This window comes from Pelodiscus sinensis, chromosome 13, assembly GCF_052426305.1.
Source record: "Pelodiscus sinensis isolate ZL-2025 chromosome 13, ASM5242630v1, whole genome shotgun sequence".
NCBI classification, from domain to species: domain Eukaryota; kingdom Metazoa; phylum Chordata; order Testudines; family Trionychidae; genus Pelodiscus; species Pelodiscus sinensis.
Genome location: NC_143064.1, coordinates 24,346,632 through 24,373,472, shown reverse-complemented (window position 1 = coordinate 24,373,472; position 26,841 = coordinate 24,346,632). Strand labels below are relative to the sequence as shown.

At 42.0% G+C, this 26,841-nt stretch overlaps 1 protein-coding gene across 1 annotated transcript in view; it reads left to right on the top strand.

Moving 5' to 3' along the window:
• Nucleotides 1-26,498, top strand: part of SLC16A2 (solute carrier family 16 member 2) — a 115,368-nt gene extending 88,870 nt beyond the window's left edge. Inside the window, exons 2-6 of the mRNA XM_006136177.4 lie at nucleotides 2,598-2,742; nucleotides 10,345-10,807; nucleotides 12,183-12,326; nucleotides 13,740-13,968; nucleotides 15,427-26,498. Coding sequence (XP_006136239.2) covers nucleotides 2,598-2,742; nucleotides 10,345-10,807; nucleotides 12,183-12,326; nucleotides 13,740-13,968; nucleotides 15,427-15,647 — 1,202 coding nt within the window. The 3' untranslated portion in view covers nucleotides 15,648-26,498. The remainder of the gene's footprint in view (nucleotides 1-2,597; nucleotides 2,743-10,344; nucleotides 10,808-12,182; nucleotides 12,327-13,739; nucleotides 13,969-15,426) is intronic.
• Nucleotides 26,499-26,841: the final 343 nt, after the last annotated feature.

Sequence of the window (26,841 nt, the reverse complement as noted above, 5' to 3'; positions counted from 1 at the left end):
TGAACTCTACCATAAAGAAGCTCATTTCCCTTGTGCAAGCCATGGTGACTTACAACTACTTAGAGATCTCTGTTATAAGACGCACATTGCTTCATGCTGATGCATACTACTCAGCATTCAGGTGTGGGTATATGAAGGCACTCAGAATTGTGCATTTACTGACCTTCTGTGGTGTTCAGGAAAGATCATTCTGTGGTCAAATACTACAGTTTAGCTTTGTAGAAATTCATTTTCTCTTTAAAATACTTGAGAAATTCCAATGAAGAATATACAATACAAAGTTAAGCACTTAGAAGTCGAAATATTGGTGTTGTCCAGACAACATTAAGTTTGCCCCTTTATGTAGCTATTAGATCTCTTGAGTTGGGATAGGTGTATTGAAGGAAACTAAGCTACACCAGTTTACACCAGCTGAAGGTCTGGCCTGTTGCCTCTATTTACATAATTGTACATAGTATTGTCTCTATTATTTTGCAGGTCTCCTGCCTCAGTTGTTATGTGCGTTGGCCAATGAATGAGGCAGGGGCTGATGTAGAGACTACTGGAAAGGGGACCACACACTCAGCCATTAAAAATATGATCTCTTATGTCCATTTTGAACAGCTGTTTAGCTCATTGTATATCATCTGACCAGATGAGGTCGGGGGTGCTGCAGAAGGAATAGCATGTGTTTATGTAAATAAAGATCATAATTCATATTCATAAAATATCCTAAATTAAGATTAATTTGCTCTTTTGAGTGCTTTATTTTGCGGCCTTGATGTTTTATGGAGTAAGGCATATAATACCAACCTGATTTGTGATTAATTTTATATTACATTATACTTCTTTTGATAGGTAATTCTATAAATAAGAGCAGCCATCTCTGTTTATAGTGCCTAGAATAAAATACCAACTTTCTTACAATCCTTATGCATAAGCTACTTATAAGCTGAAGATCAAAAGAAACTCCACTCCCCCAACCCAGGATTGTAAATATTATAAAATTACATGTATTATGGAGGGGGCTTTCATCGCCTCTACACCATACTCCATTTCCCAGTGGATGTGATCTTTGTCAGAGTGGCCATATCTATATTCTCTTCCTTCTTTCCTCAGAACTCTGTGCTCCAAACAGGGGAGCTCCTTACACAAGGGTAAATATATTTTGCAGTGTATTTCTTGTTTCATTCTTACCACGGATGGATGGTGACTATTTTTAATACATTGCTTTTCAATCCCTTCCCGATGGGGATTTTAAAGAGATCTTTAAAGACATCAAGCCCAATATGCCCAAATCTTTTCACCAGCAAAAACTTTAAATAAAATTGTAGTTTCCTCCAGATTTGGGTAAAGAAAGATGAATATAAAAGGCCTTCCAGCAGGGGCCATGAGGCAGTAATAAATCCTAGATCACCATGGTTCTGGTCTAAAGCATACTGAAGTCACTGGAAAAACGCCTATTGACTCCAGTGGGCTTTGGGTCATACCCCTGACAAAAGATCTTCCAGTCAAGGGTAAATTGGATTTGTTTTGTGATAATGGTCTTATGCATGCATCTAATATGGCTTTGTGCAGGTACAGTACTGTACATCGCCCTACCCAATAGAAGGTGCCATACTTGAAACAAAACACTGGCAAGAAATTTGTCAGTGAGGACAACCCCAGACAGTGTGTGTGTGTGTTCTGTCTTACTGCTCTTGGGCCAACCCAACATCTCTTGGTAGGGCTTAGACCATGTTCTCTTTGCTATTTTTTCTGGTTTTTATTTCTGGCTGATATTTGTAATTTGAGTGTCATTAATTGTTTACTAGCTTATGTTGTTTAGAAAATTGAAGTTTTCTGTAATTAATATCTCTCACTTACTTGTTCTGTGTAGGATACCTGCTGCTGCTGGAATGGGAAAGAACATTGAATTAAATTAAAAACCACCCATAATGACTTTAGAAGACCCTTATGTCCTGCAAAGAAGTTTAGAAATACCTAGCCCTTTAGGAAAAAGAGATTGATGAATATAGTAACTGTAGCTAAAATATAGGGCTGAAAGCCCTCTTCTCTCAGGAAGGTTCCTAGGAGTTTAGGATATTTAGTACCTCACAATACCAAGCCTACAACTGTGAGAGACTAGGAAGATCTGATGTTCTCTCCTGGGTCTACATGTTTTTCTTACCTGTCCGGAATATCTTACAAACAGAAATCATAGCAATTTTAGACATCACTATAGTGATTACAAAACAAGCTAGATAAATGGAGAGGAATCTAGGTTACTTTACTAAACTACATAAATCCAGCAGAGGTGGATACAGCATAAACCTAGACATGCATCCATCACACACCTAAATACTTACTTGTTCTATCCATACAACTGTACTACTAGATCAGTGACAGTGCAAACCTCTGTTCATACCAGGCTAGTGTGCCTCAGCTATGGCCAGAAGAGACCATATCTCTTGAGAGAGTAGTACAAGGATTGGCTGTGCAGTGGAAATGGGCCGGTTTACTAAGACTACCAACAAAATTCTTCCCCCTCCACTGTCTTCTTCTTGGGTCTCTCTTTCCCTGGAATATTGTTTGCAGAGCAGTTGCTGATCTCAACCTCCCTTTGTTTCTCTCCCTAGCGCTGGTTGGAGCCCTGGCCATGGGGATGATTTTCTTCTGCTCTCCTATTGTGAGTATCTTCACGGACCGGATTGGCTGCAGGACGACAGCAGCCTCAGGGGCAGCCATCGCTTTTATTGGACTGCTTTCCAGCTCTTTCACAAAGTAAGGCTGATACTTGCTTTAGGTGGTGTGTAACTTTCTGACATGCTTTTGTTTTTGACAAATCTCGGGTTAGTTTATTGCTGTCTTTTGGCAAGGATCAGGTATGTCACTAGAAGAGAATGCTCTATCTGTGCTTGCCTCCGTCTACCTGCACACACTGAGATTCTGTCCAGGCTTAAGCCCCCTTCCTGAAGTTTTTCTTTATCTTTGGGCTTCTCACCACTGTGCAGTGGATCAACACTGCAGCAATCAATCCCACCAATGGTCAATTTATCATGTCTGCCTAGATGTGATAAATCAATCCCCAAGCACTCTCCCATCAACTCTGGTACTCCACCAGGATAAGAAGAGTAGCCAGAGTCAACGGGACAGCAGCCTCTGTCAATTGTACCGTGTGGAAGGCGCTGCGCTGAGTATGTTGACTTCAGCTACTCTATTTGCATAGTTCAATTTGCATAGGGTAGATTGACAGGAGAGGAGGGGGTAGTATAGACAAAGACTCATTCTTAACAAGATACAAACCTTAGCTTCAATTTCTTTAGTGCTCGGCAGTCCCCAAGATTTCTCTCCACAAATCTGTTCCTAGATCTTTCCTCTGTCAGAGATTCTCAACTTTTTATGCTTCTGAATTGGAATTTGAGACCTTCCTGAATTGGAATTTGAAGTTTGAGACTTTGCAGCATATTTACAGAACAGCTTTACACCGCACTTACGACATCAATGTTCACACTGTAAGCAGTGTGCTTGTGTGGCCACTTAGGCTGTGTCTACACTGGCAAGTTATTCCGGAAAATCAGCCGCTTTTCAAGAAAAACTTGGCAGCTGTCTACACTGGCCGCTTGAATTTCTGGAAAAGCACTGACGATCTAATGTAAAATCATCAGTGCTTTTCCAGAAAAACTATGCTGCTCCCGTTTGGGCAAAAGTCTTTTTCCAGAAAACTGTTCCAGAAAAGGGCCAGTGTAGACAGCACAGTAGTGTTTTCTGCAAAAAAGCCCCAATTGCGAAAATGACGATCAGGGCTTTTTTGCGGAAAAGCGCGTCTAGATTGGCCACGGACGCTTTTCCGGAAAAAGTACTTTTCCGGAAAAGCGTCCTGCCAATCTAGATGCACTTTTCCGAAAATGCTTTTCATGGAAAACTTTTCCATGAAAAGCATTTCTGGAAATCATGCCAGTGTAGACGTAGCCCATGAGTTTCAAATGGCACTCAGCTGATTAGCAGAGTGCCCACATCTAGGTTTGTTGTTTCTGTTGGTGGTGCACATTTGCACATGCCTTGGTGCACATTAAAATGTATTCTGCACTTGATTGGAAAATATCCGCCTATCAATTGGAAAGATTAAAGGGAATATTGCCTGATGTACTGTCACAATCTCCATAAAAGGAACACTTTCATATTTTTTAAAATTTGACTATAGGTACTAAAAGAGAATTGGGGCACATCTGCACCACAGGGAAGATTGATGCTGCTGCAGTCAATCTTCCCTGGTTCCATTTACTGGGTCTAGTGAAGACGCGCTAAATTAAACTCAGAGGGCGCCCCCGTTGGCGCCAGTACTCCTGCTCCTCACAAGGAGTATGGGAAGCTGACGGAAGCATTTTCTCCCAATGATGTCCCAGGCAATTTAAGATATGTCGACTCCAGCTACATAATTAATGTAGCTGAAGTTGCACATCTTAGGTAAACCTTCCGTTCCAGTGTAGACCAGGCCTTAATGTTTAAAATCAAACCTGGCCCCAAGTATAGCTTAAAGTAAATTGCTTCCATTGGGGCATAATAAATGTGTAGGGATTAATCACCAGTCACAATGGAATCACAAACTGAGTTTGCATGGGGTTTTTAGCTATATGCAGTAGAAGGAAAATCAGAACTGTAAATGTGTTTTAAAGGAGAACTTATTAGTCCATTGGAATGTCTTTGTGCTTACAACATGTTGCCTTCTACAACACAGTATTATTAGTCATTTGTTCAGCACTTTTAAACTTCTGTGGATTGCTGTTACTGCACAGTTTCATTAACATTATAAATATGCTAATGGACTTTGATTGTACAGTATATTGTTTCAGCACCACAAATTTTCAGACCTGATATGTCATTTATGTATTGGAAAATAAAGAAGGGACTGTCAAGGTCTTAAAGGTCACCTATTCCTAACCTATCTCTTTAGTATCTAAGACTGAAAATTGGGGGGGGGGGGGATTGATTGTATAGATATAAACAATTTTTGAACTGGTTTGGTGTTAGTTTAAATTAAAACACTCAAAGAAGGTGACTTGTCTGTAACATTCCACTTCACCACTCCCCGAGTGAGAACCCGGACAGGAGAGGGCAATGAAACTAACAGCTGGGGCTCACAGCAACTGCTTTAGTGCCCAACTCTGCAGTCTCCTTTCTGCTTTGGTATGGGAAATGGCTCAGAGGTTTCCCCAAGGAGACCCTGGAAGCAGACATTTTAAAAGAGGACAGAAATCTCTATGGGAAATTCTGCCACACTCTCTAATTTCATCTATGGGTCGTGTGGTGTTCAGGTAGGCATTGGATGTGTAAGTGGAGGCATGCATTGCTGGCTTCCTAAACAGAACCAGACAATGGAATCCAGGCACCACATATTGCCAAAAGTTCAGTTGCTGGTTGGTCCCAGATCAGGGCACAGAGGAATTTTGACCTGAATTTTACCCATTTGTTGATATTCCCCAAATCCTGCCCATAACTTGGTTTCCTCCTAGCATCCTCATATATGTGCACATACTTGTGTTGTGTGGAATCAGAACTACTTCATAGTGTGTCATAGGACCTGCTCTAATAGAGATTTTCTCTAGGAGCATAAGTACCTTTGCTACCCAAAACTGCCTCATGGCAGCAAAGCTAGAACTTGCCTCCTCCTGCTCTAAAAGGATGTGCAGCTGTCTCTTGATGTGGGAAACACTAAAAGACCAGTCTACTGGAAATATTGTGTGTGTATTTATTTATTTTGTGCGTGTGTACAATAGTTACAGTCTTTCAGTGTCTTCTTCCATGTCTTGTATAGCACCATGCACCTAGGGAGCCTCCCAATGATCTCATTTCATGTTTTAAAAAAAAATCAGTTTGAGATGAGCCAGGTGAGTGCTCTGTATAAGAGTCCATGGTGATGGACTAAATTGAACAGAAATGCAGCTGTGTCTAGCTTCAGAGAGATTACAGCATTTTGCCCCATCATCTCTTTTCCTCCCAAGTACTTCTTTAAAAGTTTTAGACTTTTTCCTTCACTTACAAAATATTTGTAAAAAGCAAAGCAAGTCTTCAGACGAAGCCACTTTTAGTTTGGGGGTTTTAAGGAAAAACAAAAAGGTTCTTTCCATGAGGAGCACTTCAAAGGTAAAATCCATATTTCCTGCTTTCTCACTCATGATTTAAATTCTTTCAGATATCTTGTAAGGATAAAATTAAAGCTTCCTACAGCTGTGTCACGGGGAGGGAACCCTTTTTATTGGACTGCCTTAGGCAAAGTCTGACAGAAGTCAGGGGAAGAGTGGCAAAGCAAAGCAGTTTCCATGTGTTCAATCAGGATTGTAAAGTCCAGTTCTGAAATGTGGAACTTCCAGATTCTACTCTTCATAACAATGTGATTTTTTTAAATATAGCCACACTGCACGGTTTCAAGTGACACATGATATAGATTATTATCTGCACATATCAGTTACTATATTGAAGCTGTAGAAACACAGAAACCCAGCACTAAGCCTTCCACCCCCAAGCCAGCTCCGAGATCCTCCCCTTGTACCGCAGTCTCTTGCCCCAGCCTCCTCCCAGAGCCAGCACTCCATACTTCCTCCTGCACCCCAATACTCTACCTGAGATGAAAGCCCTCTTCTGCACTCAAACTCTCTCCCAGAGCTTGCATCCATACCCCTACCCTCTGTCCCAGATTCAGCTTGGAGCCCCTCCCACACTGCAAATACTTCAACCCCATCCCAGAGCCAGCACCCCTCACTGAACCCCAAGCCCCTGCCTCATCCTGGTCAAAGTGTAAGAGGGTATGGCATCCATCACTCCCTATAGCAGTGTCATTGTGGGCAGTGTCCTATGTTAGTTCTGAAGAAGGTGTTTAAAAACTCTAATGCACATACCTGTGGAGTTCTAGCTTGGTTTTAATTTTGTTTTGGTTCTCAAAGCAGAGAGGAGAATCAGGATTCAGTTGATTTTATAAATCCAATTCATACCTCCCCTTTTGCAGGTTTTTGTTATCTGTGTGGAAAGAGGAGCCATTCCTCTTCCCTTTACCTGCCCTAGGGAATAAATGTACCAGTCACTTGCTATCACACCTTCCTGCTGAACAAGCTGAAATTTTTCTGCAATAAGTTTTAATTCTGTGATGTGTCTGTCAAGCTGTACAAGAGGGAAGAAGAGAAGACAGTCCTCACAATCAGATCGTAACGAGGGACAGGCAGATGGATAGGATCAGAGAGGTATTTATTCAAACCTTGGTCCATGCCTTGAGCCAGAACTTGCTAATATTTAAGGAACATTGTGTTCCCTTCTTTTTTGTCCTCCCCCATATCGATGGATTTCTACATTTTCTCCTTCCTTCCAATGAAATATCAGAGCTGACACAAGAATTTCAACATTAGGGATAGGCTTGGCCCTCAACTAGCGTCCCAGTTCTGAATACCTATGAATGTGATGGCAATTCAGCCATCCAAATTTTACAAGTGCCCCTACCTGAACTCATCTAAAATGCCAAATCCAAATATCCCTGAATTGTAAGGTGTTTGCTGCTTGAGTCTATTTGTGTCCAGGGCCACATACTCATGAAATCTTGGAAATTCTCATGAAAACTGTTAAATAAACAGTGATTTAAAAGAAAAGCTTTGTGTGGTTGTCTTAATTGCCGAATTTTCTTCCCTGTTCTAGCCCAGTAGCCTGGCATACCTTGTGGCAGCAAGAGTAGTGGAGACTTTCAATTATGTCTTTCAACAAGTATTGTTACACTATTAATTAGTGGGAGGCTGCTGCAGCTCTAATGGACTCTCAAGACAAGATAAACATCAGCTGTGTTTTAATCTTTTTTTATTCAATCGCAGCTGGATTTTTTTAAAGCAAAGGCAGGAAACAATCGAATGAGAAACATTTAATATTCCAGTGAGGCTTTCCTTTCTCTTCCATAGACTGTATCAGGCCTCACCTGCAAATGCTTCTGTCCCTAATTTCTGCCCTTCTATGGGCTGTTTGGTTTGGAGGTTTTCTGGAAGGGACCAAGTTCCCTACAGAGAGAATCCTTTTTCTATAAAACCTGTACCTCTTCTCTTCCCCTTAGGCCTCTACGTTTCAGTCATCCTTCTTGTACAGGGGGTGGGTTGTCAACATTACATCATTGCTGTATCAGACAGCAAGATCTCTCCTGGGCCATGTGAACAGCTTTCTTTACACAGTACTGCTGCATTGCTCTCAGCCCAGGGAATGAGCCTTCAATTAACACCCAGATGTGTTGCCCAGGAGCACTTCATTCCCACCAGGGTCACCAGCCTTTCCCCTCCTGTCCCCTTCATCCACTACCTAGTGTGTGCATTGTGAAATATTCATGCAATGTCTGCATCAAAGTCTTTCATCACCAGTGTTTTCTCCTCTACTTGTGTGCTTTAGAAATGGAATTTTTGCTTTATGCTCTTAATGTTCCCTTTCATCATAAATATTAATAATCCAGTGAGCGATTATATCATGGTTGACGGGTTTTATTTTAGAGGATTTTTTTTTACTGTTGCTATGGTAACTGCAGAGTATTTTCTTTAGTGCTTCCAATTTTTTTGTCAAGAAATGGGATTCTCTCTTGCTTTCTGTGGCTGCTGCTTTTCTTTCTAAAATGTTTTCTTATTGGGTCATTAGGCAGGTTTCTGACACAGGGTGAATGCAAGTGTCATATGTTGTCATTGGTGTATCCTCTTGGTAATATCATTTTTCCATTAGTGCCTTCCATCCCAAAGGACCCCAGAAGCACACACTGTACCTTCCAAGAACCACCTGCAGAGCCAGACTCTTCTCTGCAGGAATAGAAATAGTCTTTGGCACCAAAATTCCAATCCTCAACCACATGAGCTAAAGAAGAACACTTTCAGTTGGGAGCCTGGGGCAATCACTAGAGAGAGGTTATTGTAAATACGAAGCTGGTAAAATATACACCACCACTAAAATGCAACCACTTCTGAGGAAGATAAAAGCCAGCTTACTGCAAGGAGTTGGAAAGGAAAGTCCTGGACAAGGATCCCGAGACAAGCCCCTGCTCTTACAAATCATTCCACGGGATATTTTAATACCTGTGCAGAATCTGTGGTTTTTACGTCTCCATTCCTTCCAAACACACAGCTTGCTCCAGAGCTGGAAACCATTTTATCTTCGCTAAGACTGCCAGCAATGGATAATTTTGGGTTATAAGAGTGATAGGGAAACCAGATATTCTTCTAATGTCTGTATTCCACTTTAAATGGCTCAGTCTCAGACTGCAGCAGTATTTATGTGTTTTGTCAGAGCTTTTCCCTGAAACAGTTGTGTGAAAGGTTATGGAACAGCTATGAAATTCTTGGTCATCAGTGCACCCTATTTCTCCTGAGGTTTCTCTGATGCGGTTTGGTTTTGGAGGAGCTTGTTTGGTTTTCGTGAACGGTGGGTGGTTTGTCTTTGGGTAAGTTAATACAGTATAACAGTCCACATTCCGCTGCCCTAGCTGAGGAGACTGACTTGTAATGGAATTCATGATATTTTTGTAAACATTTTCTCATTTCCTGTTGTTCGTTTTTCTTCTGCGCAGGAGTCACCTCACCTGCTTTATCACTAGCAATTGAAGTTTTAAAAAATGTAATAAACGTTCATCCCAGAATATCTCAAAGGAAGTGACACACAGTCTGTTGAGCAGTCATTTCATTCTCTACTAATGTGTAGCCACCTCTGGAGAGGGTTACAAGCAGCTGTTTAATAGCACAAAATAAAACTTCAGGACAGAACTGAAGAAAACAATATTCAGTTGAAATTACCAGGGGATTTTAGAGAAGCAAAACGTAATTACCAAACTGGTATTTGAGCAGTAGTGCTCATATTCTGTTCTTGAAGCAAGTGCCAGAAATTATTTAACCACGCAAGGTCAGGTCCTCCTATTTTTAAAATGGGGCTGGTTGAAAATTTTCAATTGAAACTGGATTTCTTTATGGAAAACTAAAATTTTTTTGAAAAGTTTCTACTTTCCACACACAAAATATTTTTTTAAAATATAAAAAACAGATGCCTGAAAACCATGATATTCCAATTCAGATATGCTGCCACAGTGCCTCAAGGGAGTTGTAATTCAGTTGCTTCACGGAACCATTCTCCCTCAAAGCCAGACTTCATTTCCCATGAGATATAATGGGCTGGCGGTAAAATGGAGATAAACTTTGCTTTGTCTATCTGGATTATAAACTCTTCATGGCAGCTCTGTTCCCATGTATCTGTATTATGCCCAGCACAAAATGAGTCGTGATCTTGAATGGAGACTAATTTTACTCTGTTGGAATATAAGCAGTACACAGTTTTATCCTTTGCGGTTTTAACCAGGGTGTCTTTTTTATTGTTGTTGTTTTTTCCCTCCAATAGGTCCCTTGAAGTCCGCTATTTCACCTATGGAATCCTCTTTGGATGTGGCAGTTCCTTTGCTTTCCAGCCCTCCCTGGTTATCCTCGGCCACTACTTCAAACGCCGTCTAGGCTTGGCGAATGGCATCGTGGCTGGAGGGAGCTGCCTCTTCTCAATGTCCCTTCCCTTCTTTTTGAAAACAATCGGGAGCACCATTGGGCTAGCTCACACTTTCCAAGTCCTCAGCGCCTTCATGTTCATCCAGATTCTCTTGTCTCTGACTTTCCGGCCCATCTTGCCGCCTTCTTGTGACTCTCACCATGATAGACAAGACAAACTGGGCAGTCGGAGCATGAAACAGCAGTGCTGGTCTCAGATGCGGAAATATTTCAACATGAGGGTTTTCCAGAGAAAGACATACCGAATTTGGGCTTTTGGCATTGCTACAGCCGTCCTGGGATACTTTGTACCTTACGTGCATCTGGTGAGAACGTTCTAGGGGAGATAGAGGTGACCGCATGCGGGGAGGGGAGAATGACTTGTATCGCTCTCTTTTTGTAGCTGGTCTCTTCCTCATATCTTGGCTATGCTCTGAATGCTTTTGATGGGCTCCAGCAGGAGCTTTTTCTCTAGCTTTTTCTTAGCAGGAAGGTGCATCACCAAAATGTGTGGGAGATGCAAGGGAGTGAGGGCAGAGCCTAAGGATATGGCTTCTTCCTAGAGATTCTAAGGTGGTGGTACAATCCACACCTCAGATGGATGGCTTGTTAATCCCATGAAGTATGAACAATCACCCCCAAGCATGTTTCCAGATAAAAAGTCCCATTAATTAAAGTGCCATCATTGCTTATAGTGCTTCACAAAGCCGCTGATGGTTCCTGATCCCTGCTACAGAGAGCTTTCGCCTGACTTTAGGGAACTCCAATAGATGACTTAAAATGGAGCAGGAGCTCAGGCCTGGGGATCTAGGGGGAGGCTTTATGGGTGAGAAGGTCAGCACAGGAAGACTTTGTAGAAGAAATGGGTTATGTGGAGGGATTTAGAGGAGTGGGAGAACATATGAGAAGTGGCATGATTGTTCAAACATGGGAGGGATTGGCCATGCTGAGAACTGAGGGGCTGAAATAGCAGGAAGGTGAGAGGTGAAGGAGGACACAGGATGAGAAGAAAACAGGAACTGATGGAGCTGCAGAGCATGTTGATGACGAGAGGGTAGAATGTGATGCAGAAGCTTTTCGATGAACAGAAAAAGCAAGAGGAAGGAACCAGCTTTGGAGTGTTTCACTAATGGAACATTCTGATTGGCTGAGCTTCCCCATGGAATTCATCTGTATAGTAAGTCATGGCAGGCAGGATAATTGCCAGGGCCACGGGAGGTGTGAGGCTGCCTTCACTTAACCCCTTCACTGCTGAGGTTAGAGCACTTGCTGCAGTTTATAAAAATAGGTTATTATCAAACTGACACATCTGGCTCAAGCAGACAACCATTCTAGGACATGTAAGAGCCACCATGTAATTCATAACTTAGGATCATGCTGGGGCCTTTGTGGAACTGATGCCATAACAAGTGGTGAGGAAAATAGGTCTGTGCAGTTACTGAACATTACTGTTGAGGTGGGCAGTTGTGGTACTGCGTTACGTAAGGGCTGCCATTATGTATGGTTCAGCGTTCTACAGTCGTTCTCTAACACCAATTAGTCCCCTGAGGGGAATTCTATACATGATTATAATTAGTACCTAAAAATAGATATTCCTCTTAGAAATTCCTGTTTTAATGAACGACTGTCCCAGACAGTCCATTTTTGGTGTGTACAATGAATAAGTTTATAGAGAATTAATGTCCTTATTTTCCACACTAGGTAAAGTATGTGGAGGAGGAGTTTAAGGAAAACAAAAAGGAATGGGTTCTCTTGGTTTGTCTTGGAGCCACGTCGGGGCTCGGACGGTTGGTTTCTGGCCGGATTGGAGACTGCATTCCTGGATTGAAAAAGATTTTCTTGCAGGTATGCTGTGCCTGTTCCTCACAAAAGTGCATGCTAAGAGTGACAGTTTTACTACCATGGGATGATTTGTCTTTACAAATATCAGTACTCTGGACATAACACCTTTCATCAGTGATCTCAGAGTGATTTACAAACAATTAAACCTCCCAACCTCTTGAGAGATAGCAAAATATTATTAAATCCATTTTACAGAAGGGTTAGATGAGGCATAGAGAAGTTACATGATTTACTCAAGATATTGCAGCACCTCTCTGACAGACCTAGGACTAGAACTCAGAAAATCCTAAATCCTAGTCTCTTGCCCTGACCACTAGATACGCTGCCTTCCTTGTTACATTTTTGTGAGCAGACAGCTGAAATCAAGTAGTTGATCCATTAGATAGCCCTTCTTCAAAGGTCCTTCTCAAAGTTTGGATCTAGTGGCTCTCCAAGGAAAAACAGGATCTCATAGCATTATTGGGTTGACAGTAGAAGGTATCACTAGTGTTCTGTATTCCTTTTCATAATTAAAACAAAACCCAATAACCCTGGTTTTGATAGTGAAGGACTTGTCTGCACAGTGTGACAATGTGCACCACAGGGGTGTGATTTCTATAGTGCTACACGGGTGTGATTTTTTATAGTGTTGAGTGCTAATTGGTTTGTGGAGATCCTGCTGGTGCTCACTTAGAGTCCTTACTGCTCTTTAAAAAGCACTGTCAGCATGATCTCCATGGACCCAATTAGTGCACAACACACTAGAACACTTTAGAAATCACACTTCTGTAGTGTGCACTTCCACACTGTGTAGATAAGCGCTGTAAATGACTATGAGCTGTTGCTAGGTTTGCCTTCACCGTACTTCACTGGTTCTTTGGGATAACTAGAGTACAAGAGATCATACACAAAAGTATATTCTCCTCTTTCAGGGTCAGATTCGGCCTTGGTCTAAGAGGAGCAATTCCCTTGATTTCAAAGGTGTTGCTCCCACTTGTACTTCGGCAGAACTGAGCCCATCGAAGCAGCATGGGCTAGTCACAAAATGAATGAGGTGCCTAAATCCCACAAACAGGCCCAAATGGTAATCATTAAACCCCCACTCAGCTGCCACTGAACCCTGTAGGCACCTGAACTTTCTTGGCATCTGAAATTGTGCAGTAAAAGCGCCCTGAGCCCCTGTGTTTCTGTCTCTGCCTATATGTGTTACAGAGCAGTGCACGAACTGAGGGGAGGGAGGCATTCCTCACCTGTTTCACATGCAGGGCCCAATCTAACGTGTATGTGCAGAGCCCGCTTACCCAATCAGGCCCCTGTAGGCAAACTCACACAAAAGAGCACGGGGATGTCCCTGCAGCTCTTGAACTTCCATTAGGAAGACATGATTTTGTCATCAGTCACAGTTATCTTAGTAATGCTTCTACTTGGCCTCTCCAGGTTGCCTCCTTTATGCTTCTGGGCCTCATGTGCATGATGATCCCTCAATGCCAAGCGTTTGAGGGCGTCATTGTCGTCTGCCTGTTTCTCGGACTTTGTGATGGATTCTTTATTACCATCATGGCCCCCATAGCCTTTGAGCTGGTTGGACCCATGCAAGCTTCTCAAGCCATTGGCTATCTCCTGGGACTTATGGCCATTCCAATGACAGCTGGCCCACCAATAGCAGGTCAGTAGCACCACCAGATGGTAGGGCCCCAGGATTTAGTTAGAATTCTATCTTAAGTTCTGCATTAAATTATTGAAGGGGGGAGGGATGTTGCAGTGTTAGAGGAGTAGGGTTGTCACCTTCACCTGTTGTATGATGCAGTTTTTTACATTTATTGGATTCTGTATCCACTTTGATTTTGGCTGAAATACATCTACAATTAATCCTTTTTTTTTCTATTATTGGATTGTCAACGGTTTTCACATCTGGCAGCTGAATAATTGAAAAAAAAATAGCAGAGGATGATTTGTTTGAATGCAATTGAATCACTAACTTTCTGAGCACAAGAGAGATTTGAACAATGCAAATTAATAACAAAATTGACCATTGTTAGTAAACTTTCCAGTAACCTGGCAGAGAGCTGGACTTAGAGTTTTGTATGTAACACTTGTAATCTGCTCTAATACCAAAATTTAGGATTGGAGTTTGCCTGCCTTCCATTAAGTCAATCATGAAGATTGTATAGTTGGGTCCTGATCCTAGAAAGAGTTGGACACATGTTTAAGCAAGGTCTTAAATTGATGAATGTGTTTAAGACTTCTGCAGGGCAGGCCATTGAACAAGAAGAGCTTCTGGAGTTGTACTAGCTAAAATAAAATAAATAATATGAACACTGTCAGTTCGTAGGCTACTGCGCATAAACTGATTATCGTCTCATGTCGGGCAGAAACCACAAGCTACTGCAGAATTATAAGCCTTATAGCTCTCATACATGAGAAGCATCCTGTACTGAGTTGATCAAACACAGGACTAGGTATCTTTCATTTATGCAATTCCTATGTAGGAAAATTCCCAACAGCCCTAGAATTAGACTGGCAGTAAATGCATTAATCTCAGAAACCTGCCCATTCCAGAGCTCTTTGAACTAATAGAAGTGCAGATTTGTGACTGGGGTTGGAGGGATTCATTTATAATTGGTAAATGTCAGTAATTGCTCATTTCCTTCCCAACCAAAAACATAACTAAAACATGCCTCACCAATCCAAATATTGCAGAGGGAGGAAGTTAAGAACAAAGTAATTGTACTTATAGATTGTTGTTACGCTCTTTGCTTGTCATATTTGTTTGTCCATCAAGACTGTAGGAAATTCACCTGAAATGTCTGATTATTGAATACCTTTATTATATTTTGGGGGCGAATCTGAGATTCTGCGTTCAACTCTGATTTAAATAACAATGAGCATTTGAGATTTTGAGACTTGATTGAAAATTTCATTCTGATAAAAATTAAAATCCCAGTGAGGAAGATTCCATTCTGAGGAACTAAATATTTATATTATTCTATGCTTTAAAATCAAATCACTCCAAGTCTAATTTAGGTTGGAATTGGAGAGAAACTAAGTTGTCTCCTCTTTTGATTTAGGAAGCTTAGATTAGCCATCAGACTGAAGCAATACTCAATGTCTTTCTGTTTTTCAGGATACCTCCATAATTATTTTGGGAATTACTACCTTGCCTTTTACCTTGCTGGAGTTCCCCCAATTATTGGGGGTCTGGTCCTGTCTGTTGTTCCTCTGATCCATCAAAGAATGCTCAAGAAGCAGCAGATGGATTCTGGCAAAGACAAGATGTTGGTCTTAGATACAGTCATAAACGGAGAGCTTCTTCCGGGCTGTCCTTCCACTGAGGCACACGTATAAAGCCTTTTCCCGTTCAGCCATACACACACCAATACACACAGATGTGTTATCACCACCAGCATCTTCTCCCCTGACTAAGCATGGGCCTTTTTAAAAATGGAGCAGGAGCCAGTGTTCCCTCTAATCTTTTCAATCTTGTGTAGAATAAATGTGTATGTGCACTGTGCACTGAGGCATGTACCAAATGTGTACCACCAATAGAAACAAAAACCCTATCTATGGGCATTCTGCTAATCAGCTGGATGGCACATGACTCTCTTCTGAGTGGCCACACAAGTGCACAGCTTACAGGAAACATTGAGCGGGACCCTCCCAAACTGCAGACGAGTGGCACCAAATGGATAATGAAGAAAGTTCTAGTTCCAAGCATTAGCTACCGGCGCCATTTTTCAGAATGTTTTGAATTGAAAGTTGTGTCTTTCACCAGCATTTTTCTAACACGAATTCTCACTAGAACTCCAACTCCCGTTTGCTCCTCCCCCAGTTTTCTGTTTGTCACAGCAGTGGTTGACCGCTGATTAGGCTGCTGGTGGAACATGTTAACCAAAAGTAGTTTCAGATCCATCCCATCACGCAGGATTGTCAGTGATGCTTGAATGTGTTGCCTTGGAGGGGGATTCCGCTCCATGCCCCCACCGTGTAATCGGCAATTCACAAATTCTTAGCCTGCTTTTGGATCCCATGTGAAGGCAAAAGAATTCCAGTGGGGGGAACCTTTGTCTCTTTTGTAAGAGTGTTCTGTGTTTCCCTGTCCTCCAAAGAATCTATTCCTGAAGCTGTTGGTATGCTTTTATGGACTACCAGTTCATCGTGGTAGCACGGTCTGCCAGCAGACTCACATTCCTGCCACTCTCCCCTCAATGTCCCATGTTAATGTACATCAAGAGGGGAACAGCCCCTTGCTATCTAATCTGATACCCAAATTAGCTGTAGACAGTGAAGGTAAGTTAATGCATTGGCTACTTCAGATATGAGTTTCACTGGTCTCAATACTCCCACCTTTCCATCCCTTCTTGGAGAACGCTTCATTGCAATGGAAAAGTGCTTCTCACCACTGGCTATGGCTCAGTGTGTCACTGATCCCCCACCAATGGTTAGGGCATTGGGTCACTGCAGAAAAAAGAGGGGGCAGAGAAAACAGAAGAACGGAAAAGGGAAGAAAAAATAATAATAATTGGCTTTGCTCAGCTACTACTGATGGCCAGCAGTGTTCCCTCTAAGCTGTGGGGCATCACAGCTTCACAGGTGATTAAGCAGCCCCGCCATGTCAGTCAGCTCCATGCAGGAGCCTTGAACCTCTGAGGGGGTGGGGATGATTAATCACCTGTGAAGCTCTGCTGCCCTGCAGCTTAGAGGAAACAGTAATGGCCATTCCTTCAAGGTTACTGTTCTGAAATCCAGTGGTTCCTCTGTCATTCATCTGTGTTTTATCGACTAGTCCTTAAATTAGTAGGCGTCCAAGCCATCCATTGTAAGGTGAATAAACAATGGCTAACTTAGGATGCTATAATCATTAAAATGCTAAATTTGCAAGGCAATGAAATTACAAACATTGACTCCTCCAAAGAGGAACAGTTAGTTGGAGTGGAGTCCTGACGTTTACACAAGTCAGCATTGACCTGAGCCATTCCAGCTGGTTAACTTCTCTGCAGAATGTGGGCTGGTTTTTGCTCTGAATTCTGAATTCCCTAATGTACCCCTAGGGCTGTCCCAACATGTGCCATGTGAGCAGAGGGGTAATGCACAGCCATGCAGATGAACCCTCGTGTGCCAGCGCTGTATTTTCATCAATAATCAACGTGTCAATGTTACAGGAGCTGTGGGAAAAGGCTGAACATTTTTTGTAAAAGCCACATGGTTCCTTTTTTAAAATAAAAAAACAGTCTGCTGCAGTATTTAACTCTGTGTCTATGCAGGAGCCCTGCAGTGGGCCACAACGAGAGGTCAGCTAAGGAGGAGCAAGGATTGTACAGAGGCCAGTGGTTGAGCTGGCTGGGTGTATTTCCAAAGGATTTCCATTGTGAGAGGGAAGAGTTCTCTCTTGACGCCACTGATGCAGTATTTGTGTGCTGTGAACTGCTCTCTGTTTGATGTAGGAAGAGTAGTGTCAGCTATCCAGCTGGATCATTGCAAATCAAAGTCACCTGCAAGGCCTCGGTGACTTCTGTCCCCCTATGAGCCAACAGAGAGAAAGCAAAATAGAGAAAATATGCAGAAATAAAGAACTCGGATTGCATTGAATCGAGTTCATTAAATCAAAGCCTTCAGTACATCTTGATCTCAGAGAGAAAGGTCAATAAAAATAAATGTGGTAGAAGCAAATTCACAGCATCGAATGAAGGTAAAACTCAGCACGGGTGTTGCCAGAAGCAAGTTCTCACCAGGCATGGGTGGTAAATATAGTATGTGGCTGGAAAGAAAGTGAGCTTTCGCAACTCCAGGCTTATGAAACCAGTAAGCTGCTTGTTAAGCCAGAGTACTGAGGTTCCCTGCAGATCTACCTCCAGTGGGAACCCTGATTATCTCCTAGGAAATCTGTGGGGCAAAAATGATTTGTCTAAGTTTCTATGTCCACAATACAGTAATTCAGTAGAGAGATAGAGAAATTGCTGGCCAAAAATGGATAAATTGAGTCCTACACATGAAGTGATTGTACATCTAAAACATTTTTACAAGCTATGGACTTAAAAAGCTACTATTAAAAATGTTAACAGTGAAAACTTAACAGATAGACGTCTTATGATAACCTTTCTTGTTTCTTATTGTGAATGCAGATATGTGTAATCCCATGACGAAAACTGAGCCATAAACTTATTTCCAATCCATGCCTACAAGTCCTGTTGATGTTTGCATTGGTGGGAGTTTGGCATTGGACTGACAGCTCTGTTTGCTTTTACCAGTGTTGCCTATATAAGCTAAAGTCGTGTGTTCTGATCCTTTGGAAATTTCAGTCCCTGTAATATCTGGAGAAGTAAATGGTATTTTGTAGCACTTATGACTTAACCTAAACAAGATGTGTGTCTTTGCCCCCTTTCCTCAAAAGAGATGCATGCTTTTCTGTGACCTTTTTTACTGTTATTCAACTCACAGATTCTAACATATGAAACAAATGTGCGATTTCTTATTTTGTGGCATCTGAAGCAGGCAACACAGCAAGACTGGTCACATATCAGAGCCAAGGGAAGTTACATCACCTGGATAAATGTTTGTTGAACAGGTTGTACTTCGTATCAGTGCCTTGATATGGGCCAGATTGTGATGACCTTGCTCTACTAATAGTCCCATCAAACTCAGTGGGATTTTATACTTTATTCCATTGAAGTCAAAGGGGCCCTTCACAGAGTTCGGTGCTACCAAGCGAGTAAAAGCATCACAATCTGATTGTAAATCCCCCTATTTAGGAGCAGAGGTGAAGAGGACTTTGTATTGCAACTCCCTTTATGTCCTGTGATTTGTGTGTGTGTGTGTGGGCACGATGTCTCTAAATTAGCTGATTCTCAATTTGGAGGCTTTTCTGTGGAAGGGGAGGAGGGGGTTAATTTAAAAAAGGGTCTGTAACTGATGCTCAGTAAGACAAGCAGTGCTGTCTCAACACCAGTTCTGAAACAGATGCATGTTCATAAGCAATTGACTAGACATACTGATATCAAACAATAAGACACACTGTTTTCTGCAGATTAATTCTAAATAGTAATACTTTTCTAACTCCTAGGCGACCAATTACAAATAAATCCAGAATTGTCTCAGAGTTGAATGCCCCAGTGCTCTTCTTATGTGTAAATGTGTCCCACTGGGGGATAATCTACTTTCTGAAAACTCTTAAAGCATAGGGGTGCTTATGTGCTAGAATGTAACAGGACCATGACATTATGATTCATTTCTTCAAGAATAGTGATAGAAATGTAGCTGTGTTAGTCTGGGGTAGCTGAAGCAAAATGCAGGACAATGTAGCACTTTAAAGACTAACAAGATGGTTTATTAGATGATGAGCTTTTGTGGGCCAGATCCACTTCAAGAAGTTACTCTCCCCAGGGCATTGTCTGGGGAGCTAATTTTGTGGTTTCTCCGAAGTACTACCAGGTTCTGGAATTCCTAGTGGGACAGAATTCCTGTTTGAAGTCAGACTTGCCACAGTAAAAACTATAGGATGCAGTATGACTTGATGGATCCTCTTGTTCAGGGTGAAGTCATACTCCAGCTGACAGCAAAGACTTGATCCTGGCCTGTCAGTTGTTCTGCAGTCATTACTCTGCAAGAGTGGCAGCGAGTGTGCCTCCCTGTTTATTTTTTCTCATCAGTAGATACTTGTATTCAATTATTTTGTCTCTGAATCAGATACGTGAATCGGGTCATGTCAGTGTGAGAGCAGAGGCCATCGCCATGACAGCTTGAAGTATCTATTTCCTGTTCCGTTTGGGGTGAGGAGTTTGCTTGTGAAAGTCTCTCTAGCACCAAAGCAGTATTGACCTTTGAGTATTAAGTGATAGTGCTCAGGCTGCAGTTAATGAAATTATCTTCTCTTTCAGAGATAAGACCATGGGAAAATCAAGTGGTGGGGGGAGGAGGCTGAATCATGTGTCACAACAAAGAGAGAGAAAGAGATGAAGGCCACTTCATAAGCCTGAATTACTGTATGTCAGAATAGAACCAGGCCCATGAATGGGAAGGCTCAAGTTTTCTTTTTAAAATCTGGGGGTTTACCATTTGTATGTGACTTGTCTGTCCTGGTTTGCTGAACTCCATAATTAAAAAGCAGTTATTTTTAGAACTGATAAATCTTGAATAAAGGTTTCTACATAAGAGAAACCATTTCAGCATCAATGATATTGAGGTGTTATGTTCATTCAGATGTTTTTGAGGCTTAATTTACGCAAAGCACAAATTAAAAAATTCAGTTCAATAAGCCGCTTTTTGAAAACTGCCTGGGGGTGAAATCTATCCATTACACTGCATGGGTTCCCAAACTGGGGGGATGTGCCCCCCTGGGGGGACGTAAAGAAATTCCGGGGGGGGGGCGTGAGGCAACCCAGCCTCCCCCCCATTAAGTTTTGCTGCCCTGTTCAGTTTTGCTGCTATTTGGAAGGGGGGGCATGAGAGTTTTTCAAAAATCTAAAAGGGGGGTGTGATGCCAAAAAGTTTGGGAACCATTGGATTACAGGATCTGTGGGGGGGGGGGGGACTAAAAGCCATTGACACTTCATATAAGAGCTTTAGAATGTATGAAGTCTTCCAAAGGCCTTCTGTGCTGGGCTGGATTTCATCTTCAGTGTGAACCAGTGGGTACGAATGTCGCCATCCTACGATAACCCTTCATGAAGTTTTTAGAGCCATCTCATTTCCGAAACAACAAGGTGTCCTGTGGCACCTTCTGTACTAACAGATACAGACTAACACGGCTACCCTTGGGCATGTCTACACTGGGAAATTATTTCAAAATAAATTATTTTGAAATAATAACTCCCAAAATAACTATTTCAAAATAGCCTGTCCCCATGACAGGGAAACCTCGAAATTAGTCTGAGGCAGGCTCCTGTAATGTGGATACACTGCCTCGACTTAGAGCCCCAGGAAGCACTGAGGAGTAATTATTTTGAATGATTCTGGTGAGTAGTTATTTCGAAATTAGCAGCAGTGGAGCATCCACACTACAGTTGTTTCATGAAGGAGTCAAATTCTGCTCTCAGTTACTGCTGTGGTGTTACGAGTGTGAAAGTGAGTCATGAGGGGTATGGCTACAATGCCGCTTTTTTTTAATCTTTTTGTCAGAAGAGGCTTTTCCGACATTTGGCCCGTCTAGGGAAAAAAACCTCTTTTGGAAGCCCCCTTATTCCTCGTAGAACAAGGAATACAGGGGCTACCGAAAAAGCAGATTTGCTTTTCTGGAAAAAAAAAATGGAAGAGCAAACGCGTCCCTGGACGCAGAAGAGTTTTTCTGGGATACCTCTGGTATCCTGGAAAAACTTTTGTAGTCTAGCCTACCCTAAGATTGGATCATAACAACAAAGCAGAAAAGGATCCAATCAGTCTATCTTGGTAAGTGTCAAGTACATAATGGTGCTTACAGCTGCCTGATTTACGTATCAGTATCTTATACAAACCTGTCAAGCTGCCTATGTTGTGGCTTGTGTACTTGGAGTTTGACAAATTTACCCCGAGGATGCAGTTTGATTCTTGCTGCTCTGCGCTCTGCCTGACTTGGTCAGACTGAACGTTGCCACTGACGTGCCTCAGAATAACCATGTGCTAAGCTAAAACCTCTGAACTAGGAGTTCAGCACTTCATTTTTGGCCTGTAATCTCTCTTGGACAAAATCATAACACTAACTTAGGAACAGTTCAGAACCAAAATTAATACTTTGTATTGCATTACTTGATTCTTAGCTTCACTAGTTTTCACTGGGGCAGAGTGAACTTTCCTCGTCTAACTGGAAATGGAAAATATGAATAGGCTTAAAAAGCTGAAGACATTCCTCAAGCAAATCAGCCCCTCCTGTCTTTTCCCCCATCTTATCAGCATTCATTCACTGGAGCTCTTGCATTTCCCTCAAAAACACTTGATTTCAGAAATGCCAGTTGCTGAGTCCCTGAGCCAACAGACCAGAGAGCACACATTCACTCATTGGTAATCCCTTATTCGAGGATGATCTCTACCATCGATTTACATTTGGAGCCTGGAACCACAATTCCACCTGCAGTAGGTACAGACATTTTGTGACAGGCCAGCTGCCTGCTAAGAGAAAGTTCTTTATTTTTTCCTTCCTTCCCTCCTTCCTTCCTTCCTTCCTTCCTTCCTTCCTTCCTTCCTTCCTTCTCTCTCTCTCTCTCTCTCTCTCTCTCTTTTTAAACTTCCAAGGACAGAACAGTACTAGACCATGACAATTAAACCATATAAGGTGGTTTCATACATTATTTCCAGAGAAACCCACTCAGAATTGGGTTACAGGGAAACTTCATTTATAAAAAAAAACCAAAAGGACAATCTTAAATTATCCCAGTGCATAATAGAGCAAACATCCCTCTATAGCAGGGCTACTCAATTTTAGAAGCCCCGGGGTCCACAATGATACAACACATGCTGAGGGCCACAACTTAAATGTGGTTGCGTAAACATACAAATATATAGGCAAATATATGCAAATAGCTTCTTTCACAGTGACAGGCATGAATACAAAGATTAAGCCTTAAACTGTGGTGCCAGATCCAAATGTGGCCAGTGTGAACCTCTCAGGCTCTGCCCACAAGGCTAAGCAGCCAGCACTTCCCACAATGCCCTGGCACCTCCTCTCTGAGGGCTAGAAACGCGGACACTCTGTACCCGTCTGTTCCAGCCAGCCCTTCCGCTTGCCGCCTTTCAATGCTCACCGCCCCAGGAGAGACCTCACCATTGTGGAGCATGCTCCCAATGGAGGTCATGTTCAAAGAATCCCGACTGCAGGCTGCATGTTGAGCCCCACGTAAACCCAAACTGTACTGTGGGCCGCAAACAAACGGGTCACGTTTTGAGTAGCCCTGCTCTATAGTGACATTATGCAGTGGAGAAAAGATTTTGAGTATCAGAAAGTGCCTCTCTAATTAATCAACCAGAGCCTGTGACATGGTTTGCATCCTGCCTTGAGGAATTAACTTCGTACATGGACATCCCAGCACATCTTTGGGAGCAGAGCATTCTTTTAGCTCAGTGGTGGGCAACCTGCAGGCTACATGTGGCCCATTAGGGTTCTATGTGTGGCCTATGAGATGTTTACCGTGGCCTATAAACAGGGTTGCCAAATTCTGCTGGTTTCTATCTGGTTTCCCTACTGGTATTACTAAAGTGACATGCACATGAAGTGAGGCACGCACTGATTGCACTCTGACAGAGAGCTGTGAGCTCCCTCTGTATCCAATAAGAGTGCTGCTGTGGTTCATTCGGCATACCCTGCAAATTCTAGGTATGCAATCACAGTTAGCAAAACTACGCTATCCAGGGAGACTGCCTTGATTACAACAATCTTGTGGCCCCCTGAGATGAGATTTGGCCACATGAGTGGCCCTCCTTGTCTAGGTTGCCTATCACTGTGTTAGGTTCATCTTTTATTGAGTTAATGGATTTGCCTCCCATTAATCAGCATCGCTGACATGCTGTCCTGATGGCATTTGTGTTCTTGAAACAGCAGTCATGCTTCTGCAGTGTGTTTCTCCTTGTGGAGTCTCACCTGTTCCAAGTTGGTGTCAGACGCCACTCTTTTCATTGGGTGGCATTTGTGCAAATGGTATTATGAGTTGCAAAACAGTACCCCAATGCCTTTTGTTCTAGTGACATTGAAATAATCCCTCATGACCCATGTAATTTTTTGTAAATAATGTTGAAATTGTTTTACTGTTACCGACATGTACTCTGAGTCTCCAAACAGCAGAAACACAAACTCTAACCACACTTTGTCCTTTGCTTTGAAGATTTTGCAGCCTTCTAGTCAGTCTTATGAAATGGAGTCATCTGTGAAATAAATGTTTTTAAAAAGATACTCTGTGCTCTTTGTTTACCATTCAGTAACCTAATAGTAGCCCACCAGCTCCATTTACCTCTGACTCACAAAGAGTTTTCTGAATCAAAGTGCTTTTCCCTTCAAGGGTACGTAGCTGTAGACAAAACATCTGCATTACTAATTGCAAATGCAGGACCTATAGAGTGTGCTCAGTGCTCTAGTCCTTGCCAAATGCAAGGGGAGTATATAAAAAAAGACATTGTTTTAGTATGTGAAAAATTTGCTTTTGAATTATGTTTTCTATATTCATTTTATAATGAACTTTCCAAAGTTTATGCTTTTTGCTACTTTCAGTTCCAACTACCAAGACAATCACAAATATAAAGCATTAAATGTATTGCTAGTCTCTAGAGTTAACCATTCTGTTTTAGTAAGGAATGAAACTTTTTGTACAGTTTTTTTGGGGGGGGGTGTAGTTTTTGTAATAAATGTTGTGTTGGCTGATTGTTTACTGGAGTAAGATTTCTGCTTGGATTTAATACACAGCTTTGCATTGATCACACCCAGAAAGACTCCAAACTCTCTTTTTTTGTAGGATTTCCAGCCTTTCCTCAATCTGTGTGTGAACTTTTGCTCTTGAAACGGTTTTCTGCTTTCCAGCAGATCCCATTGGTCTTTCTGGAGTTTAAACACATTTGGTTTTGTTGTTTTCTTGGCTTGCGAGCACATCAAATCAAATTGCACTGCACTTTCCCAGCATATCCTATTTCACCAGACCAAGGAGTTTCACATAGTGGAATTCATCAACACAGGAGATGGGATTTTTCTTAGGAGATGATGTTGGGCAATTTGGAAATGATCCAGTGCTGCTTCTCCTCTCTTGAAATCCAGGAAAAATAAACATTAGCATAGAAAGCCAGCCACCTTCAAGGCTCCTCTGGGTGTGAATACCAGAGGATGAATTGATACTGTTATCCCACAGATGAGACTGGTCATGTTAAAGCTGGGTTTCTGAACCCATTGTGAAGATTTTCATAACCGTATCTATAACTGATGGCCCCTGGCACTCTCCCTGTGGGATCCGATGAGTCTGTTCGATTAAAGGGTGGTTCAGGTTATTATGTGCATGGGAATGTCTTTTAGGCCTCAGCCAGGTGATGGGAGATGTGCTCTTCAGCATCCCTGTTTTGCAGTTTGGAGGCTGGAGTCAATTGCTTTAGCCAGCTTTTCATGCTAATGTGCTGGTAAAACTTGCTTTGAAGGTGGTGACCAGCAGTCGGCACCAGAAAGGAGAGTGGATAAAATGCTTATTTGTCCTAGAGATGCTTTACAAATCCTCCGAGTTTCACTTTCTGGGGGATCCAGCTCATCATCTGAAGGGTGCCATCTGTAACGCACTGAGCATTCAAAACACCCATTTAAATTGCTTCAGGTCAATGGAAACAGAGGGCACTTAGACCCCAATTTGGCAAAATCCTTAAGCATGTACTTAAGTCCATCACTGTGCATTAGAGCTCTTATGTATGTGCTTAACTTAATATTGAAGTCGATTCTGTCCAAAACAGAGCTGCGTTGCTGAATTAGTGCTAAGCACTCTTGCTGTATGGGTGCTTCTAGACTGACAAGATTTTGCGCAAAAGCACCTGCTTTTGCGCAAAAACTTGCCAGCTGTCTACACTGGCCGCTTGAATTTGTGCAAGAGCACTGACGTTCTAATGTAAGAATTCAGCACTTCTTGCGCAAATACTTTGACGCTCCCACTCAGGGATAAGCCCTCTTGCACAAGAATACTTGCGCAAGAGGGCCAGTGTAGACAGGCACCTTAATTTTTTGCGCAAGAAAGCCCGATGGCTAAAATGGCCATTGGAGCTTTCCTGCACAAAAGCACGTCTATACTGGGCACAGATGCTTTTGCGCAAAAGCACTTTTTGCGCAAAAGCATCTGTGCCAATCTAGACGCTCTTTTGCAGAAATACTTTTAACTGAAGAACTTTTCCGTTAAAAGTATTTGCGCTAAATCATGCCAGTCTAGACGCAGCCTATATGTCTGGATTTTAAACATATGCTTAACTTAAAACAAGCACTTAAGTACTTCGTTGAATCAGAGCCATATAGTGGGTGATTAGTATTTGACAGAATTGGGCCTTTACAAGATCATAAGATTCAAATTAAAAAAAAAAATCAGGAAAGCTAAAGGCCAGAGTTTGAGGTCTCCTCCAGATAAAGGTTTTATATTTTGTATTTGGTAGTGAAGTATTTGGGAGTGTGTTAAAATATGACTGTCCTTTTCAGATGTAAACTTCTGATTGTTGATATAAAGCACATTTTTGTAAATGTTTATTAATGTTTTAAAGAAGTGTAGAATTAAAAGAGGCAAAAAACTTTTTTTTTCTCTCGTGGTATTTCCCTTGCCCTCCTGATCTGCACCCATAGCTCTTTTGTACCTTCCATTAGTCCCTGAACCAAGTGAGCGTCTGCCCCTGAAAGTGATCTCAAAACATGTCTGCATTCCATTGTGGAATTTTCAAATATAAGGAACTGCAGAGATCACAGTGTTACCCAGCTTTTATTTTCTAGACCCTTTTATATACACTAAACAACACAGAGCACTTTGCAGAGATAATTTTACTGGCAAATTCAACAGTAATAGCAGAGAGGGAGAAAAGTGTTTCAAATACAGTTTTGGAAAGCTAAGTCAACAAGAAGTCTTCTTAAGATGATAGGAGATGC